Source organism: Bubalus kerabau, chromosome 17 (assembly GCF_029407905.1).
Source record: "Bubalus kerabau isolate K-KA32 ecotype Philippines breed swamp buffalo chromosome 17, PCC_UOA_SB_1v2, whole genome shotgun sequence".
NCBI lineage: Eukaryota > Metazoa > Chordata > Mammalia > Artiodactyla > Bovidae > Bubalus > Bubalus kerabau.
In genome coordinates this window covers 19,001,957-19,021,275 of record NC_073640.1, presented here as the reverse complement: position 1 = coordinate 19,021,275, position 19,319 = coordinate 19,001,957, and the positions used below count along the sequence as shown (strand labels likewise).

The window sequence follows — 19,319 nt, the reverse complement described above, 5'->3', positions numbered from 1 at the left end:
ATTTGGAACCAGTTTGTTGTTCCATGTCCAGTTCTAACTGTTGCTTCCTGACCTGCATACAGATTTCTCAAGAGGCAGGTCAGGTGCTCTGGTATTCCCATCTCTTGAAGAATTTTCCACATTTTGTTGTGATACACACAATCAAAGGCTTTCGCGTAGTCAATAAAGCACTAGCAGATGCTTTTCTGGAACTCTCTCATTTTTTATATGATCCAACGGATGTTGGCAATTTGATCTATGATTCCTCTGGCTTTTCTAAATCCAGATTGAACATCTGGAAGTTCTCGGTTCATGTACCGTTGAAGCGTGACTTGGAGAATTTTGAGCATTACTTTGCTAGTGTATCAGATGAGTGCAATTGTGCAGTAGTTTGAATATTCTTTGGCATTGCCTTTCTTTGGGATTGGAATGAAAACTGACCTTTTCCAGTCCTGTGGCCACTGCGGAGTTTTCCAAATTTACTGTCATATTGAGTGCAACACTTTCACAGCATCATCCTTTAGGATTTGAAATAGCTCCACTGGAATTCCATCACCTCCACTAGCTTTGTTTGTAGTGATGCTTCCTAAGGCCCACTTGTTTTCACATTCCAAGATGTCTGTCTCTAGGTGAGTGATCACACCATTGTGGTTATCTGGGTCATGAAGATCTTTTTTGTATAGTTCTTCTGTGTATACATGCCACCTCTTAGTATCTTCTGCTGCTTCTGTTAGACCATACCATTTCTGTCCTTTATTGAGCCCATCTTTGCATGAAATGTTCCCTTGTTATCACTAATTTTCTTGAAGAGATATCTAGTCTTTCACATTCTATTATTTTCCTATATTTCTCTGCCTTGATCACTGAGGAAGGCTTTCCTATCTCGCCTTTCTATTCTTTGGAACTCTGCATTCAAATGCGTTTATCTTTCCTTTTCTCTTTTGCCTTTCATGTCTTTTCTTTTCTCATCTATTTGTAAGGCCTCCTCAGACAACCATTTTGCCGTTTTGCATCTCTTTTCCTTGGGTTATTCTTTTCACTGCCTCCTGTGCAAAATCACAAACCTCTGTCCATAGTTCTTCAGGCACTCTATCAGATCTAATCCCTTGAATCTATTCGTCACCTCTACTGTATAATCATAAGGGATTTGATTTAGATCATACCTGAATGGTCTAGTGGTTTTCCCTACTTTCTTCAATTTACGTCTGCATTTGGCAATAAGGAGTTCATGATCTGAGCCATAGTCAGCTCCCCATCTTGTTTTTGCCGCCTGTATACAACTTCTCCAACTTTGGCTGCAAATAATATAATCAATCTGATTTTGGTATTGACCATCTGGTTATGTCCATGTGTCTCTTGTGCTGTTGCAAGAGGGTGTTTGCTAGGACCACTGTGTTCTCTTGGCAAAGCTCTGTTAGCCTTTGACCTTCTTCATTTTGTACTCCAAGGCCAAATTTGCCTGTTACTCCAGGTATCTTTTGCATTCCTGTCCCCTATAATGAAAAGGACATCTTTTTGGGGTGTTAGTTCTAGGAGGTCTTCTGGGTCTTCACAGAACTGTTCAAATTGAGCTGCTTCAGCATTATTGGTTGAGGCATAGACTTGGATTACTGTGATATTGAATGGTTTGCCTTAGAAATGAACAGAGATCATTCTGTCTTTTTTGAGATCGCATATAAGTACTGCATTTCGGACTCTTTTGTTGACTATGAAGGCTACTCTATTTCTTCTAAGGGATTCTTCCTCACAGTAGTAGATATAATGGTTATCTGAGTTAAATTCACCCATTTCAGTCCATTGGATCATCTACTGGATCATCAAAAAAGCAAGAGAGTTCCAGAAAAACATCTACTTCTGATTTATTGACTACGCCAAAACCTTTGATTATGTGGATCACAACAAAATGTGGAAAATTCTTCAAGAGATGGGAATACCAGAGCACCTGACCTGCCTCTTGAGAAATCTGTATGCAGGTCAGGAAGCAACAGTTAGAATTGGACATGGAACAACAAACTGGTTCCAAATAGGGAAAGGAGTACGTCAAGGCTGTATATTGTCACCCTGCTTATTTAACTTCTATGCAGAGTACATCATGAGAAACGCTGGGCTGGATGAAGCACAAGCTGGAATCAAGATTGCTGGGAGAAATGTCAATAACCTCAGATATGCAGATGATACCACTCCTATGACAGAAAGTAAAGAAGCACTAAAAAGCCTCTTGATGAAAGTGAAAGAGGAGAGTGAAGAAGTTGGTTTAAAACTCAACATTCAGAAAACTTAGATCATGGCATACAGTACCATCACTTCATGGCAAATAAATGGAGAAACAATGGAAACAGTGACAGACTTTATTTTTTGGGGTTCCAAAATCACTGTGAAAGGTGACTGAAGCTATGAAATTAAAAGACGCTTGCTCCTTGGGAGGAAAGTTACGTCCAACTTAGACAGCATATTTAAAAGCAGAGACATTACTTTGCCAACTAAGGCCCATCTGGTCACAGCTATGGTTTTTCCAGTAATCGTGTATGAACATGAGAGTTAGACTATAAAGAAAGCTGAGCACCAAAGAATTGATGCTTTTGAAATGTGGTGTTGGAGAGGACTCTTGAGAGTCCCTTGGACTGCCAGCCAGGTCTATCCTAAAGGAAGTCAGTCCTGAATATTCATTGGAAGGACTGATGCTGAAGCAGAAACTCCAATACTTTGGCTACCTGTTGCAAAGAACTGCTGCTGCTGCTGCTATGTCGCTTCAGTCGTGTCCGACTCTGCGCGACCCCATAGACGGTAGCCTACCAGGCTCCCCCGTCCCTGGGATTCTGCAGTCAAGAATACTGGAGTGGGTTGCCATTTCCTTCTCCAATGCATGAAAGTGAAAACTGAAAGTTAAGTTACTCAGTCCAACTATTAGCGACCCCATGGACTGCAGCCTACCTACCAGGCTCCTCCGTCCATGGGATTTTCCAGGCAAGAGTACTGGAGTGGGTTGCCATTGCCTTCTCCAGATGCAAAGAACTGAGTCATTTGAAAAGATCCTGATGCTGGGAAAGACTGAAGGCAGGAGGAGAAGGGGACCACTGAGGACGAAATGGTTGGATGGCATCACCAACTCAATGGACGTTGAGTTTGAGTAAGCTGCAGGAGTTGGTGATGGACAGGGAAGCCCAGCATGCTGCAGTCCATGGTATCGCAAAGAGTTGGACACGACTGAGCTACTGAACTGAACTGATAACTTCTATTTTTATAAAAATATAAATAATCTATGTGATTTCTTCCATTTTCCACTCAAGGGAAGCAAATATCAGTACACAGAAACTGCTCAAGATATTTAAGCAAGGGGCAAAAGGAAGTTAGAGACAATGCAGTTTGGCCCGGGATATGCTGTCCAAAGTCAAAGACCAATCAAGAATGCCCTAATCAAGTCCTAAACTTATTAACATTAGGTTCACTATCTTCCTTCATTTATCATACTACTTTTTTGAATTTGAACTTTGTACCTTTCTGGACTTGATCAGTGGGGTAAATATGTTTGGTGTGAAAATATGTTCTATTCAAAAATAAATGGAAAATAAAACACTGAAGCAGAGTTGTACATCAGAGAAGAAGGTGGAAAAGTATCCAACAGTGAAATATGCTTAACAGTAGAATCCGGGTTTGAATTTTATCCTTTGGATAATGGAGAACCACTGGGGAGGTTGATGTAACGGCTTCCTGTGAGATGATCCAAACTTTAGAAAGATAACTGTTGGCAGTATGAAAGATTGCAGAAAAGTGGTCAAGAGTCCACTTTTGGTTAAAACATTCATCCTAGAGCCTTGAATTAAGATAGTGACAGCAGGGATGCAGAAAAGAATGAATATTCAATAAATATTTAAAAGGTAGAAAAATTTGACTGAGGAAAGGCTTATATTTGGTACACATCTTAGGCACAAATATCAAGATCATATAGAGTAATATAGGAGGAGAATCTAGTGATAAATTTCTTATCCTTAGTTTTTTATTCCTTTAAATAATAATAATTAACCTTAGATCCTGCTAGGATTTTTTTTTTAATCCTTGCAGTCATTGAGCAAATGCTTATTATCAAAGCTACAAGCCTATTGAGAACTGGGATTAGGTGAGTATTAACAAGTTAATTGTGCTTTATTGAGTATTTTCATGAAAACAAGATAATATACCAAACATGAGGATCTCAGAACTGATAGAAAAACAGATGAAAACTCATAAAAGGATTCCACAAAGCAAAGACAATTACTGTCAGAACTATGTAAATTAAGAAAATAAGCAAGTATTTTGAATACCTCTTTATTACAGATATTTAACATAGACAATTCATTGTTATCAGGAGACCATTTAGAAGATGTTTAACAGAAAAAAAGGTAAAGGTCTAAAATCAACTTGCTTATATGAGCCATATTTAAAAGGCTCAATCTGAATGGAATAAATCCTTTCAAAGCAAAAAATATATGTATCAATAGAAATGATCAATGTTTTCTACTAATGCCTAGCATAATACCAAATGACATTATGTTTAAAAAGTAAAATCTTTAAAAGTTATTTTTAAATAAGATATGTTTTTAAAGTGTCCTTAGAAGTATGAAAGTTGGAGATGTCATGCAGTGGGACATAAATATTACACTATGTCATAAGCAAAGCCTAACAAACGATTAATGATGAACAGTGCATTTTCTCTAGAGCTCCAGGTTTCCTACTACAAATTTCTAGGTGAAGTCACTTAACAAACCCATAGCTCCAAAATGGTCAAAACCTAACAGTGTTGCCCAGTTTGGAATCAATCAGCCACGTGTTGCTTTGTTGTTCAAAACTTACCTTATATATTGTTTTTGCTTAAAGAGAGAGAATATATAGTAAGGCCACCTACATTAAGATAACATGGTCTATGGTCAAATCATATACACACAAACACCACACACACCCCTGCACACAGGCTGCTTGATACCTGAGCCAAATTTCCATCCTTGAAATAAATATAACAATAAATGCTTCTATCAAAATGTTTAAAATCAAACATCACAGTAAGTTTATCAGTGCAGTTCACTGACCTTAATTTTTAACCTGATTTGCACAACTGTCATTTGTTTACACAGATAAAAATTCATGACAGAAACATATTCAGAATACACAAAAAAAGAACATATGAAACAGAAATCAGCATAAACTAGAAGCTGTTAAAAAGCTTAGAGATAAATTATTAAAATTAATAATCAAAAAGAATAATCTGCCCTATATGTTACTGAACAACACAAGTCCGTGTGCCTGACACACAGTAAGGCCAAATAATACTAAAACACTGGAGTCTGGAAGAGAGAAAGGTTTATTACTGGGTCATGCAAAGAGATGGGTGGCTCACGCCCTAAGAACCTCAAACTTACTGAAAGCTTTCATCAAAGAGCCCTTTAAAAATAAAAAGGTGAGAAGGGCATGATTAGTTGTTTTGCAAACTTCTTGGTGTCATATTTGTTCTTGAAGTTAGGTCATGGTCAGGTAACAATGTTTCTGTAAACCTCTACCAAAGAATGTTACTCTCTGTCCTAACAAGAAAGGGCCAAGTTCCAAGGCACAGCTTTCACCTTCCAAGGTCCTAGCAGTGGTTAAGAGGAGGCGGAGCTCAGCTGGGAGCTCCCTCAGGGCCAGATCCCCAGACTCTGCCCAGCAGGCATCTCTGAGGGAGCCAGGTGCCCAACACAACTGGCCCTACGCTCCTCAGGCCACCTGTATAGTGGGGACCAGGTCCCACAGACTGTGACCCAGCCAGACTGCCACTGCTATTAGGCAGCAGAGATAGGGATAGGGGAGAGGTTTACCACTGTCTCAAGGCCTGGGCCAAGACCAGTGGATGGCCTAGGTGAGGGCTCTGAAGCCCTACAGAACACAGCCCTAAGCTTGTTCTCTGGGCCCCCCAGCTCACCCACTGGCCCAAGTCTGGGTAAGCTGGAGAGCTTCCCAGAGAAGACCAGGATCCGCCTCTTACCTCACTCTCCACCTCACAACCACCACTCCATTGTTGTCTAATTCCCCTCACTAACTCACTCCTGAACAGTTGGCTGCTTGTAGGTGGGGCCCACAGCTGTGCTGTCCAACAGCTGAGCAGGACCACTAACAGTCGCTCACTGACAGTGGCTGCTAGTGGGCAGGACGCACTGAGGCTCAACCAATGGCTGAGCAGGACCCACTGCCTGGTGACAGGGTGCAGAGTAATGAGGCATAGCAATGGCTGCTGTACTAAGGGCTGAGCTCACTGTGCTCTGTTACATACAGACTAAAAACTCCACAGAAAAAACAGTCCACTGACTGAAGCAGCCAAAGTCATCTTTTCAGCATACTAGTGATTTATAACTATAATCAACCATCAGCTATCTATGATCAAAATTCAAAAGCTAATGTAACCACATTGAAAAAAATACAATTTAAATATATAGAAATTTCTTCAGTGGCTCAACTGCTGGAAGAGGATAGAAATGCAATTATGAATACAAGTCATGCACCTGAGAAGAGTATGTTTTCAAAACACACAAGAAAGAGAAAGAACACATATACGAAGGACTATCCAAAGCTCAACTGCCCAGTCCCAAACTCTGGGCCTGTTCTTGCCAGTCTACATTCACAGCTTTAACCACAGACTAAATCTATCACACCAATAATAACACGACAGTTCATCCTAAAACCAGGGCTTAAATATTTGAAAAAATTCAAGTCCTATAAGACTTGAATCTTAAATGGTTGAAAAGGAAGGCCATGGAAATGGTATGAGGTTATTGATAATGAAGTGCAACAATTAAAACAATAAGCTTTAAAAAATTTTATAACAAAAACTAATTGATGTATATTTTGAAAGACAAAACTAATTATGTAAAGTTTGAAAGATGACAACACATATATCAGAACCCATAAAAATAGCCAAATTCAATTATATACATAAAAAGATTCTCACTGATTCTGGAAGTCCCTATATCGTATCTGTTCATCAATAAAAAGCAACATCCTCAAGAAATTTGTGAAATATGAACTGAAAGAGAATCACGAAATTAAAAATAAACTAGTTGTTTTCAAATGACTAAGATAAAGTCACATCATTGTTGGTAAAAAGAAACAAATCAAATCTATAGAAAAAAAAAAAAAAAAACTAAAACAAAAACCAGCAACAATGTTTTTACCTTTTTAAAACAACTGCGAATCAAGGCAGCCAAGGCCAATTGTGACAAAAATAAGAACAAGTGCAAATTTATTAAAAACATATCACAGAAAATTACAACGAACAATCAAAAAGCATTTATTGAATTTTCAAGACCAAGTATATAACATGTGAGTTAGTTTCCTTTTATGTGTTTTCTAGTCTAGGATTACTTTTAAATCTCTTTGGGTCTATCTTTAAGACTCAAAAAAAAAAAAAAGACATATCTTAATGATATCTTAATTTTGTAAGTTTTACCAGTAAAAACAAAGGAATATTTACATCTCCTACAAACCCAATATCTTCTAACAGGTGAATCAAATGTTTATATCTCTTTCAGCCTAAACTGAGAAAGATATGGCAGCTCTTGGTATGGTTCTCAGAAACAGAATGGTTAACCTCCACTTTAAAATATGCACAAATAATGTAAAAATAAGATGTAAATCTATTTGCTAGACATAGACACAGAAAATTTTCCTGTATTAAATTTGGCCACATTCTAAAAGTTACTCTGCTGAGTCAAAGATACATACAAAAATGGTAGATGATCAAGGTGGCCACAGTTTCTGAATCTAGACTGAATCTGTTCTGATGACAGTCCGTATTTGTGCTTTCACTGTCATTTATTATCAAAGAAGGACTGAGTGTCCCATATGCCTAGCACTGCTACTCTTAATTGCTAAATGTAGAGATAGGAACAGAGAGCATATGGCTTCCACCATGAGGCTGCTCCCTGCCTTCTTACCACTTTCCAATTTATTTGCATAATAGCCAGAGGATCTTCATAAAATATTACTCAAGTCTTATCACTCTGTTATTTCAAATTTTCCATAGCTTTCCCTTCCGATTACAGTAAAATTCAGGTATTTTCAAGCCTCCCAGCACCCTCCCCCTCACAGTCATCCTCTCTTTCCTATTATTGTCATTCATAATGTTTTGTCCTTTAAGGGTATTGTTCTCAAATATCCAGCTCTATCTACCCCCAAGATCCTATACTAGGACACTCTTTACCCCAACTTCTCATTTGACTCCTATATCCTCCTTCAGCTGAAATGTCACTTTCAGAGATGCCTTCTCTGAAGCCCCATGCTAATCCTGCAGAAAACACAGAGCTGACAAGTGATGTTTGTCATCCAGTCAGAGGAATAACAGGATCAGTTCTTTATTTTAGAAAAATAAAAGCTTGTAGAACAGACTAAGTAGAGAGGTGGTACAATGGGAGGTGATGGCTATAGGTAGCAAAGTTAAGTAGGAAACAACTACTTGTTAGAGACTATAGGCATGCAAAAGCACTGAAGTCACCTTTAACTTTGCAAAAAGTTCCATCAGGTTATAAGCTCCTCTTTAAGACCTTTATCATTTATCAGTATCTCTAAGACTAGAATTAAGACTGTCCTTTGGTATCCACCAGTGATTGGATCCAGGACCACATCACCCCTGCCAATGACACCAAAAACCGTGGCTGCTCAAGCCCCTTAAATAAAACAGCATGGCTGTGTCAGCCTTCTGCTTTCTCAGATTGTAGAGCCAACAGAGGGCCAACTGTATTACAGAATTTCCACAACAATCAGAGAGGTCCACTAAACATTAGTGAATTTGACATGAGTGAGTGAGAGAAGAGCAGTGAACATTTCCAAGATGCAAGCAATAATCATTCTACCACCCTAATGGCAGGAAGCAAAGAGGAACTAAAGAGGCTCCTGATGAAGGTGAAAAAGCTGGCTTAAAACTCAACATTCAAAGATCATGGCATCTGGTCCCACCACTTCATGGCAAATAGATGGGGAAAAAATGGAAACTGATAGAATTTATTTTCTTGGGCTCCAAAATCACTGCAGACAGTGACCGCAGCCATGGTACTAAAAGATGCCTGCCTTGGAAGAAAAGCTATGACCTAGAGAGCATATTCAAAAGCAGAGACATCACTTTGCCAACAAAGGTCCATATAGTCAAAGCTATGGTTTTTCCAGGAGTAATGTATGGATGTGAGAACTGGACCATAAAGAAGGCTGAGCACTGAAGAATTGATGCTTTCAAAATGTGGTGCTGAAGTAGACTCTTGAGAGTCCCTTGGAAAGCAAGGAGATCAAACCAGTCAATTCTAAAGGAAATCAACCCTGAATATTCCATTAGAAGGACTGATGCTGAAGCTGTAGTTCCAAAGAGCCAACTCATTGGAAAAGACCTTGATGCTGGGAAAGACTGAAGGCAGGAGGAGAAGGGCACAAAAGAGGATGAGATGGTTGGATGGCACCATCGACTCAATGAACATGAGTTTGAACAAATTCCAGGAGATTGTGAAGGACAGGGAAGCCTGGCATGCTGCAGTCCATAGGGTCGCAGTCGGACACCACTGAACAACTGAACAACAAATGACAGAGAAAGAGAATAAGCTTTAAGGTCAATGAGATTCATGCCAAGATAGTTAAATGATATCATATGGCTTCTATTTCCTAAATCTTATAAGATGTCAGGGCAGGCCATAGTAAGAAATCAGAGCTCAGGCAGGAAACAATTTACAAGTGCTCCTCAAAATTCGATCCTACATGAAGGGAACCCATAACATACCCAATATAAACCAAATATCTCTTCTAATTGTATATAATGATGGTGCTCCTTGTTGTCTGATAAGAGTTTCTATAGAAAAACTCAGAAACAATTTCTTTAGAGCTGCAATGATTACTGACAAAAATGAACAGACTTAGATTAAAACAAGTGGTAGATTCTGTTTTAATCTGATTCCATCCAATTGTATTTTATCATGACTAGCCTTCTTAATCAAATAACTTCCATGAGTTTATGTCAAAATAAGGGAAAATGATAAGCAACCATGTTTGCTTTTGTAAAATCAGTCTAAAATACCAAACCAGCAATATTGTTAAACACACATTTTTAGGAAAGATTAAAAAATAGAATTTATTGGGCAGCTACTAAATATCAAGTGTTTTCTTTAATTAATTTATTTTAATTGGAAGCTAATTACTTTACTTAGCTTAAAGCTTGACATTCAGAAAACTAAGATCATGGCATCCGGTCCCATCACTTCATGCCAAATAGATGGGGAAACGGTGGAAACAGTGGCTGACTTTATTTTTCTGGGCTCCAAAATCACTGCAGATGGTGACTGCAGTCATGAAATTAAAAGACGCTTGCTCCTTGGAAGGAAAATTATGACCAACCTAGACAGCATATTAAAAACCAGAGACATTACTTTGCCAACAAAGGTCTGTCTAGTCGAGGTTATGGTTTTTCCAGTGGTCGTGTATGGATGTGAGAGTTGGACTATAAAGAAGGCTAAGCGCTGAAGAAATGATGCTTTTGAACTGTGGTGTTGGAGAAGACTCTTGGGAGTCCCTTGGACTGCAAAGAGATCCACCAGTCCATCCTAAAGGAGATCAGTCCTGGGTGTTCACTGGAGGGACTGATGTTGGAGCTGAAACTCCAATACTTTGGCCACCTCATGTGAAGAGCTGATTCATTGGAAAAGACCCTGATGGTGGGAAAGATTGAGGGCAGGAGGAGGAGGGGATGACAGAGGATGAGATGGTTGGATGGCATCATCAACTCGATGGACATGGGTTTGGGTGGACTCTGGGAGTTGGTGATGGACAGGGAGGCCTGGTGTGCTGCAGTTCATGGGGTCGCAAAGAGTCAGACATGACTGAGCGACTGAACTGAAGTGAAATACTTTACAATATTGTGGTGCTTTTTGCCATACATCAAAATGAATCAGCCACGGGTGTACATGTTTCCACCCCATCTTGAACCCTCTTCTCTCCCCACCCCAACCCTCTGGGTTGTCCCAGAGCACCAGCTTTGAGTGCCCTGCTTCATGCATTTAATCCTCACAATAATCCCTTCAGGTAAGTTTTATGACCCTTATATTTACAGAGAAGGAAACCAAGTCTCAAAGATGTAAAGTAACTTGCTCAAGATCAAACAAATAGTAAACAAAGCCAGGATTAGATTCAGGAATAATTGAACACAAAATGTGTATGCTTTCCTTAGGCTCTTAGAAGGTGCCACAACACGTAACAGTTCAGGAACCTAAGGCCAAACAAAAACAAAAAAACAAAACAACAACAAAAAGAAACCCTCATTAAGTAGTTGACTATTATATTAGGCTGAAAATAAGCCTGCTATATAAGTGACCAAAAAGAAGAGAGTGTCAGACACACATAATAAAAAGTTGAGTTCTGCCCAGAATATACAATAAAATTTGACCAGGTATTGATATGCCCTTCAAAATGAAATGAAATTAATCAAAGAGCCCAGAAAGAAGTAAGTAATGAAAAAAACTCAAGTCACATGCTGATAAACTCCTTTAGATGCTGATAAAAATACAGAGCCAAGATAGAGATAAACCAATGATTCATTGTAGGGTATGATTTTTTAAATTATCATCTAAGAATAAAAGTAAAAATGCTGAGACATTTCTTACCTCATCACAAAATGCCGTAACAATTACTACAAATACCTGAACTGTAATGTCAATTACAGTGATTGCTCTAGCTGACCAACTCTGCTAACCTAATATAGAACTGCAGTAGTCAAATGAGAAATGCAAGCAGTCTAAGTTACTGGATGCCACACTCTTTACCTAGCAATTAGTTAATTCACTTTGGTTGTGGAATTTGCCTATAAATTCATTGACCTGTATGCTTTGCCCAGAGGTTCTTTAAAGAAAAACCTGGACATCAAGATCCCGTTTTGGATTTTAGCAGTCAAAATAAAGAAAGCATCTTCAAGCACAGCACATACTGACACATTAGCAGTCACAGCACAACTCAAGCATGCACACACAGAAATGAAGGACACACTAAATTCAATAAAGAGTAGAAATAAAAAGAAACATAGCAGAAACAAATCCAGCAGGAATAAAGAGGGTTGGAATGCATAAAATAATCTAGGTATATTTGAAACTAATTTTCCAAAATAAAGATACTAGCTTTCACTTTTGGTAACAATGAATAGTTTCTAGCCAAAGGTTCTAAGGAAAAGCTCAGCTATAAACCCAAGACATGCTTTAAAATGATTGTTAAATGAAATGACACCATTAAACACTCTCCCACAATGATAACGTCCAATGAACTACAATAGCAAAAAACAAATCATTTCCAAAATGTATGCAGTATTTCCAAATTAGTAAATAAACTATGCAAACCACTCTATTTAACAGATAAAAGTTTTAAGTATTTTTTACAGTCATCACTAAGTTTTGGTTAGAGAAACCCCAAGTGTCACTATTGAAAGTAATGTTTATGGAATCCATCTTCTAAAATGGTTTATAATGATTAAGTTGGGTATTTTTCTATTTTGTTTCTTGGTGCATTCTATTTCAATTTAATAATATGGTACTAGAAAAACTTGTTGTATATGGCTTTAAACACTGTGTAAGTTGCATAGTTCTTAGGTTTTGAAATTTTCAGGTATACTGATACATAAAAGTATACCTTTAGCATTCTATTTCCCCATAACTATTGAATGACTCTGCCAGTGCTGAAAATCCACCAGCTCTTATTAGGAAAGCCAAGATGAAAAACAGAGCCTGGTGCTTAAAAGAAGGTGCAGTTCAAAGATAGATGTCCTGATGTTCTCCTAGTTCAAAGATCAAATCAGAAATCAATTGGTAATGTTACATATACTATTTTGTCATTTAGCAGATGACAACTAAAGACATGGATCATTTTCCTTCCTTAAAGTATAAGCTTTGTTTTCTTCTATTTGTGATTCTTCTCTAAAGTATTTTCTATCTGTTCTTCAAGAATTTTCCCCTTCATCTTGCCAAAACAGGATTTGAAATACAAATCTAAATAAGTGTGTGTGTGGTGGGGAGGGGGGGTGGGGGTGGGGAGGAGAGGAGGGAGGAACCACTTCTAAATGGTTATAGTAAGTAAAAAATAATTTTTCACTGCTAACTGGCTCATCTCACATCTACCTACCTGTTCTTAAGTCCTGAGGCTTGAATATTCTGCTTAAGGCACACTAAAGACAAAGCTGTCTCTAGCCAATGGGCTTTACCCAGTGTTCAAGCACAGAACAGGTTTCAAATGGCCCAAGGTGGTTCAGTCTTCATTTCAACTCCATGGCCACTTAACAAAGTCCTATTTAGGATACATTCAAAGGCCTGGGTTCCTAATGGGAATCCATATGTAGTATTTTCTGAATGCGTAGACCTCTTCCAGATTATTTTTCAAAACCCAGAACATTCACCTGGGAAACAATTCCCCAGCTTTAATCCAACTTGAAAATGGTCTCTAAGAGCCTGTGCACCAACACTCCCTCCAAGCTAAGGAAGCCATGGGATAGAAGGCAAACCATGGGATAGAAGACAAACCACAAGGCCTTGAAAGGTAATAGTTTCAGGACCTGGGACAACTGCTTCAATTCTGTGGGCTTCTCTTTCCTATGAAAATGCACATAAAAATACCTACTTCACAGGGAGTTAATGAAGAGAAAATAATTGGAACGTTGATCAAAAATTTCTAATTTATAAAATTTATTTTGTTATGCAAGAAGACAAAAATTACTGAAGAAGCATTTTATCTACAAAGGTGACAGTTAAGGCTCCCAGATACTGAGGAATTGCCCCTGATCAAACAGTGTTAAGGCAGGGGCTCCACTCTGCATTTCTCAGGCCTCTTACACCACAGACCACATTCAACACACAGTGCAAACTTGAGCTCAACAATAACAGAAATGGTGCTCAGGCTTGGGCCCTCCAAAGAGAAAATAAAAACCAAAATGATATCATATGGTGATAGCAACCTTCAGAAACAAATATATTTAAAATTACTAAGTGACCCTTTCGGGGTCTACACACTTACCAGACCTTAAGAAAGCTGATGGAGAAGGGACGACTGGATCAGGTGAGCTGGCCATTTCAAACTGTTGACTCTAATCATAAGCGTCGCAGGCTAAACTATAGCAATTTTCAAAACTGTTTAGTGAAGGTTAGAAGCAATCAGCGTTAGATTAATTGAAAGCAGTGTGAGCAGTTATTAACATGATGCAGTGTGCAACAAAGGCAATAATTGAGGTTCATTATAATTTTATTTTCTCTTTTACGACTAGAAAATTTGATTTTCTTTGCTTTGATAAATTACATTTGCTTATATGGATGAGGCAGGAAATATATAATGGCCACTTATTAAACATTACATAAGAGCAGCATCCTCTCTTGAGCAGTGAAGTGATTATGCTACTATGTAACAATGGCTCAGAACTTTGCAGTGGTGTGTATATCTGAGTCAGGTTAGTCCAAGCTTCAAACAAAACTCAGTTTATATACTCCTCTAAAAGTAACAAACAGAATCAGGGAGAACTCAATGATTCACTTAAGAAACTTTACAGTCTACACAGTTATAGAAGACTCTGAAAACTCAACTAATTTGGAGGGATCTCCAATGGTATCTTTTACTGCTATGATGTAAACATATAGGAACATCCAACATTTATACAATGTATTCAACTACTTTGTACATGAAAGTGGATTTAAGTGACCACATTCAATAATAGTTAAATTTGAATTTTTTTTTCTAAGTAAAGACAGAGAAGGTAGGTTTTCAAAGCTGACTGTTAAGACATGCAGTTCAGAGGAAATTAAAACTGGAGAAGAAAATAAACCTTATACGTGTATTAGAGGAAAAGAGAAACGCTGTAAAAATATACGATGAAGGTAGGGCTCAGTTTCCTGTAAAAAAACTTCAGTTACTCTCTTTGACGGGATATTATCAACCCAATAAAACTTTTTATAGCCCAGACAGACTCATTGCTAGTGGTCAACTAAATAATTCAATACGACACAAAAAATTTGAGAACAGTGTGAAACAAAACATATGTAACTACTGTAAGTAACTGTATTGATTCTAAAATGTACTAAGGATTAGTTTTTGAAAAATTCTCTCATACTTCAGTGGTAGTTTTGCTATAACCCTAAGTAAATATGTGCAGAACTATTTTTAAGGTTTAAAACAGAATGAAATAAGCAAGAAACATTGAATTTCTCCTGTATGATTTATTAGACACTTACTTCAAAAAAAAAAAAAAAAAAAAAGCTAAGCACTCTGTTGTTTGCACAACAGACAACTAAGAACTTCGTAAATGGGGAAAGCCAAAACATAATGGGGTGGTATTAGCTGTAAAAAATAACAGCAAACTCCTGAATACCAATGCAAATGCAAAGTTAGCTTTCCTAGAGCTGTGTTTTACTGTTATTAGATTATCAACTTTGACCTTAGCTAACTAATTTATATAGTAACAACAATAACTAACAAACAGTAACAACAATCCTTCAAAGGGAAGATTCTTAGTTGAAGACTTGGTCATTCCACCGTCTTTCCTGTATACAGGGGCACTTTTTAGCTCGAGATTACATCCAGCCAGCCAGGAATAAGAAGTTTCAATCCTGGCTCTCAGATGAGTGACCAGCCACAAGTGCTAACTTCAAAGTCGTGACTTTGCAATTTGAACAAGTCAGTTCAGGACACTCGAACTGTTATAACTGCCTGCGCAGCGTCTTCTGATCTAGGTGGCATCGGGTTTGGGAGCCACAACTGAGAACTAGGTGTCCTGGGGCCACTTGCCCAGGGGAAGGGGCCCACTTCCTTCTATGCTCAGCGTGACATCCTTCATTGCCTGAGGCCCCGTCCCCCTCAATTTCTGCCACGAAGGTAACTGGCTAGAGCTCAGAACTTGTGATGTAAAAAGGAGATACAATATAAGGCAACAAGCAACCGCCGGTTTTCTAGGACCAGACCCTAGTCATAAGAATGAAACGCTCTGACTTTCTTCTGGGAGGATTACAGGCACGAACAGCAGGCTGTCGAATGTGGTCGCCGTCTGATTTCTAAGTAAGAAGACTCCAGACTAAGTCGGCACCACCACCTATTTTTCGAGGGGGAGCACACGCGAAATATAGCTGGGGAAGCAAAACGGAGTAAAGGTGGGGCCACCACCTAACGGGGGAAGACATCAAGAGGAAGTCAGGGACCACCGTCTGCTTTCTAAGGAGAAACTCGCGGGCACAGGTTCATTTTAGGACCCCCTATCTGCCTCCCGCCCAAAGCGCTAGAGGGGGAGCACTCCTGTAGTAAAAGGGAAGGAGTGGCGTCCCAGCCAGCCAAACCTGAGCGCTTGGTCCGGGCTCTTCGCTCCAAGACCTTCCAGCTTACTTCGGCCATGAGCCCCGCCATCGCGCTCGGGCCGCCGCCTTGGCCACCACCCCCGGGGCCGCCTGTCAGCTCCGCCCGGCCGGCCCCGCCCCCCCCGCGCGACACTGTCGGGAGGCGCACCGGCCGGAAGTGAGCTGAGGGCCCGCTTCAACCTAGCTCCGCGGCCTCCCAAGCGTCAGAGGGGCAGCCCTAGGGCAGAGTAAGAGAAGAACCGGCCGCGGTCGTACGGGCGTCGGAGCTGCGCTCTTTCTCTCTCTGCCGGCGGCACGGTGCTTTCCGGCTGCCGTTAAGCGCGGCAGTGGGCCGGCGGGCTGGGGCGGAGGGGCTGCCATGGCGGCGGCGAGCCGGCTGCCGGACTCTTGGGTGCTGCTGGCCCTGCTGCTTGGGAGGCTCGCGCTGCTGGGAGTCGGGCCGGTCCCGGCGCGGGCGCTGCACAACGTCACGGCCGAGCTCTTTGGGGCCGAGGCCTGGGGCACCCTGGCAGCCTTCGGAGACCTCAACTCTGACAAGCAGACGGACCTCTTCGTGCTGCGGGAAAGTCAGTGCTTGCCTGGCCCCTCTCTGTCCGCGTGCCCCTCCCGGTGTTCCCCACGCCCCTTGCCTGGGGGGCCGGTTCTTCTGCTTTTCCCGGCCCTTCTGTGGCAGCCCTGTCTTTCTCCCTTTATCTCCAATTTCCTTGACAACCGCCCCCCCCACCCCGTTTTTTTAAACTCTTTTCCAAACCCGGGTCTTGGCTTCACCACTCCACAGCTTGACCGCACTAGAAACACCCCAATTTTTTTGTTTTGTTGAGAAGACCGCAGCCTTCACTCAGGCACCCCGCCCCCTTCATAGAATCACCTGCCTTCCAGAGTCCTTCCTGATCCCCAGGAGTCTTTCTAGCTTTCTGTACGTTCCTTCTCAAGGCCCCTTCATTCCTATCTGCCTTACTTCCTCCAGTCTCCCTTCCTTTTTGATGAACTGGAAAAGGTGCAACTTGATAATTTCCTCTGGTAAAGAACTTCTCCCTACCTCCTAATTAATCTAATTCACCCTCCACTCCCTTTGTCGGGGTCCCAGCTTTCTTTGAAATTACTATTCCTTCCCAAGAACTAAACACTCCACAATTAACTCAAGTATTTTGCAGGCACCACTAATAAATAAACCCAGTGTCTCTTTAGAAGAGGATTCTCAAGACTGCAGCTTTTTCTCCTTTCTGAGCTGCCTAGTCTTGTGTGCGGAAGACCTCCTTGCTTTGGCCACCACCCTCCTCTTCCAAATCTCTGCTTTATTTTCCAGCTTAAGGTTCTTGGGAGGTCTTTGCTTTAACCATCACTAAACTATTTTTTGGTAAATCTTGATGCTGACAGTGGGCAGTAGAGGGTCTCAGTATTCTTGAGTACCCAGAAAACAGGTTCTATTTAAGGTCAAGGCTGTGAAAGAAGAAAGTGAAGCACTTATCCAAAGCTTGACAGGATCTTGGCCCAGATCTCTTGGAGTCCTTTCTGGGACCCCAGAGCTTCTGGTGGACCTTGGACTTTGGGTATTTCCCCTGTTTTTATATGACTTCATTTACTGCAGGAAGGGGGCAGACTGCCTAACCCATAGCTACTCCATCCCAAGTGGAGAGAGACTCTCTCTTTAACTTTAAAGATGACGTGTGTTTGGCTAAACAGTTTGAAAAGTCTGTTCCAATGAGTGCTCACTCAACTCCAGAAATGCTTGGCTGCGGGGTGGGGGGTGGATCTATAGGAGCCAGAAGGGACTGGTCTTGGAGGATTCAATTTTTTTTCTGCTTAAATATGAAATCACACCCTTGTTACTAGTCAAATGCCTACAGTAAGAAGTTACTGTGTTCTTGGTGTGACGCATCTGTGCAATGAACTAAACAGCTTTATATGAGGTTGAGTTGTTATGTTTGGGTAGGGTATGACTTAACACAGGCATATTCTTTATATGCTTCCTAATTTAAGTCAGTTGATCTGACTCCTAGGAGGAGGCAGGACCAAGTATATTTTCCATGTTCATCTTTCTAGTTTCTCTGCTGCTTTGAATATTGAATTTGTTGTATACTATTAGGAATCACCATTCCGTTAGTCTGATAGGACCATCCTCGGTAGGGCAGACAAACTGGAGTAAAATAAAAGTTTTCTTGTTGAAAACAAGGCCCAGAAAGCTTCTTGTAACCACTGATTGGATGTCTTAATGGGAAGCATTTTTCTTTTTTTTTTTTATTTAAATTTATTTATTTTAATTAGAGGCTAATTACTTTACAATATTGTGTTGGTTTTGCCATACATCAACATGAATCTGCCACGGGTGTACACGTGTTCCCAATCCTGAACCCCCCCTCCCACCTCCCTCCCATACCATCCCTCTGGGTCATCCCAGTGCACCAGCCCCAAGCATCCTGTATCCTGCATCGAACCTGGACTGGCGATTCGTTTCTTAAATGATATTATACATGTTTCAATGCCATTCTCCCAAATCATCCCCCCCTCCCTCTCCCACAGAGTCCAAAAGACTGTTCTATACATCTGTGTCTCTAATGTTACATATTTGCCTCTTTTAGGAAATGACTTAATCGTCTTTTTGGCAGACCAGAATGCACCCTATTTTAAACCCAAAGTAAATGTATCATTGAAGTAAGTACAGATGTGTGTGTGTTTCTGTAAAATTGTCATTGTTTTAATAACATGCAGTAACCAATTGCATTGTTTTTGAAATCAGTTTTACTCTAATACGATGTCGTGATAGAAAACCAGTAGTTATGAGGTATGAAGCAAGTAACTTGTTAGGAAAATTAGTTAACGTACAAAAATTTAAAGTTAAAAAATAAATAATTCTGAGTGGATCCAGGTCTGTTCTACATAAGCACCTTTCAGACCCTTGTGACCTGATATGCTTTCTTAAATGTCTTAGGGATTGTCCCTCATCCTGAGTGTGCCTGTGGGAATAGCCTGCTCACAGGCTCTTCAGGTCAACTTTGCGGTCAGAAA

At 40.2% G+C, this 19,319-nt stretch overlaps 2 protein-coding genes across 8 annotated transcripts in view; one reads left to right on the top strand and one right to left on the bottom strand.

Annotated features, from left to right (window-relative positions):
• PHKB (phosphorylase kinase regulatory subunit beta) overlaps positions 1-16,436 on the bottom strand; it is a 235,261-nt gene extending 218,825 nt beyond the window's left edge. For 2 of the 4 annotated variants that reach the window (XM_055552724.1, XM_055552725.1), the window contains exon 1: positions 16,296-16,436. In XM_055552724.1, the coding sequence (XP_055408699.1) occupies positions 16,296-16,362 (67 nt within the window). In that variant the 5' untranslated portion in view covers positions 16,363-16,436. Of the gene's footprint in view, positions 1-13,995; positions 14,109-16,295 lie in introns of all 4 variants that reach the window. The other 2 variants (XM_055552726.1, XM_055552723.1) reach the window with 2 other exon arrangements.
• The window catches only part of ITFG1 (integrin alpha FG-GAP repeat containing 1), a 315,997-nt gene continuing 312,378 nt past the window's right edge, over positions 15,701-19,319 (top strand). The window contains exons 1-2 of one of the 4 annotated variants that reach the window (XM_055552729.1): positions 15,701-15,840; positions 18,893-18,965. Coding sequence is in view for 2 of the 4 variants with exons in the window: in XM_055552728.1 (XP_055408703.1) it covers positions 16,672-16,879; positions 18,893-18,965 (281 nt within the window). In the remaining 2 variants the exon portion in view is untranslated. Of the gene's footprint in view, positions 15,841-16,001; positions 16,021-16,445; positions 16,880-18,892; positions 18,966-19,319 lie in introns of those variants that run through there. The other 3 variants (XM_055552730.1, XM_055552728.1, XM_055552727.1) reach the window with 3 other exon arrangements.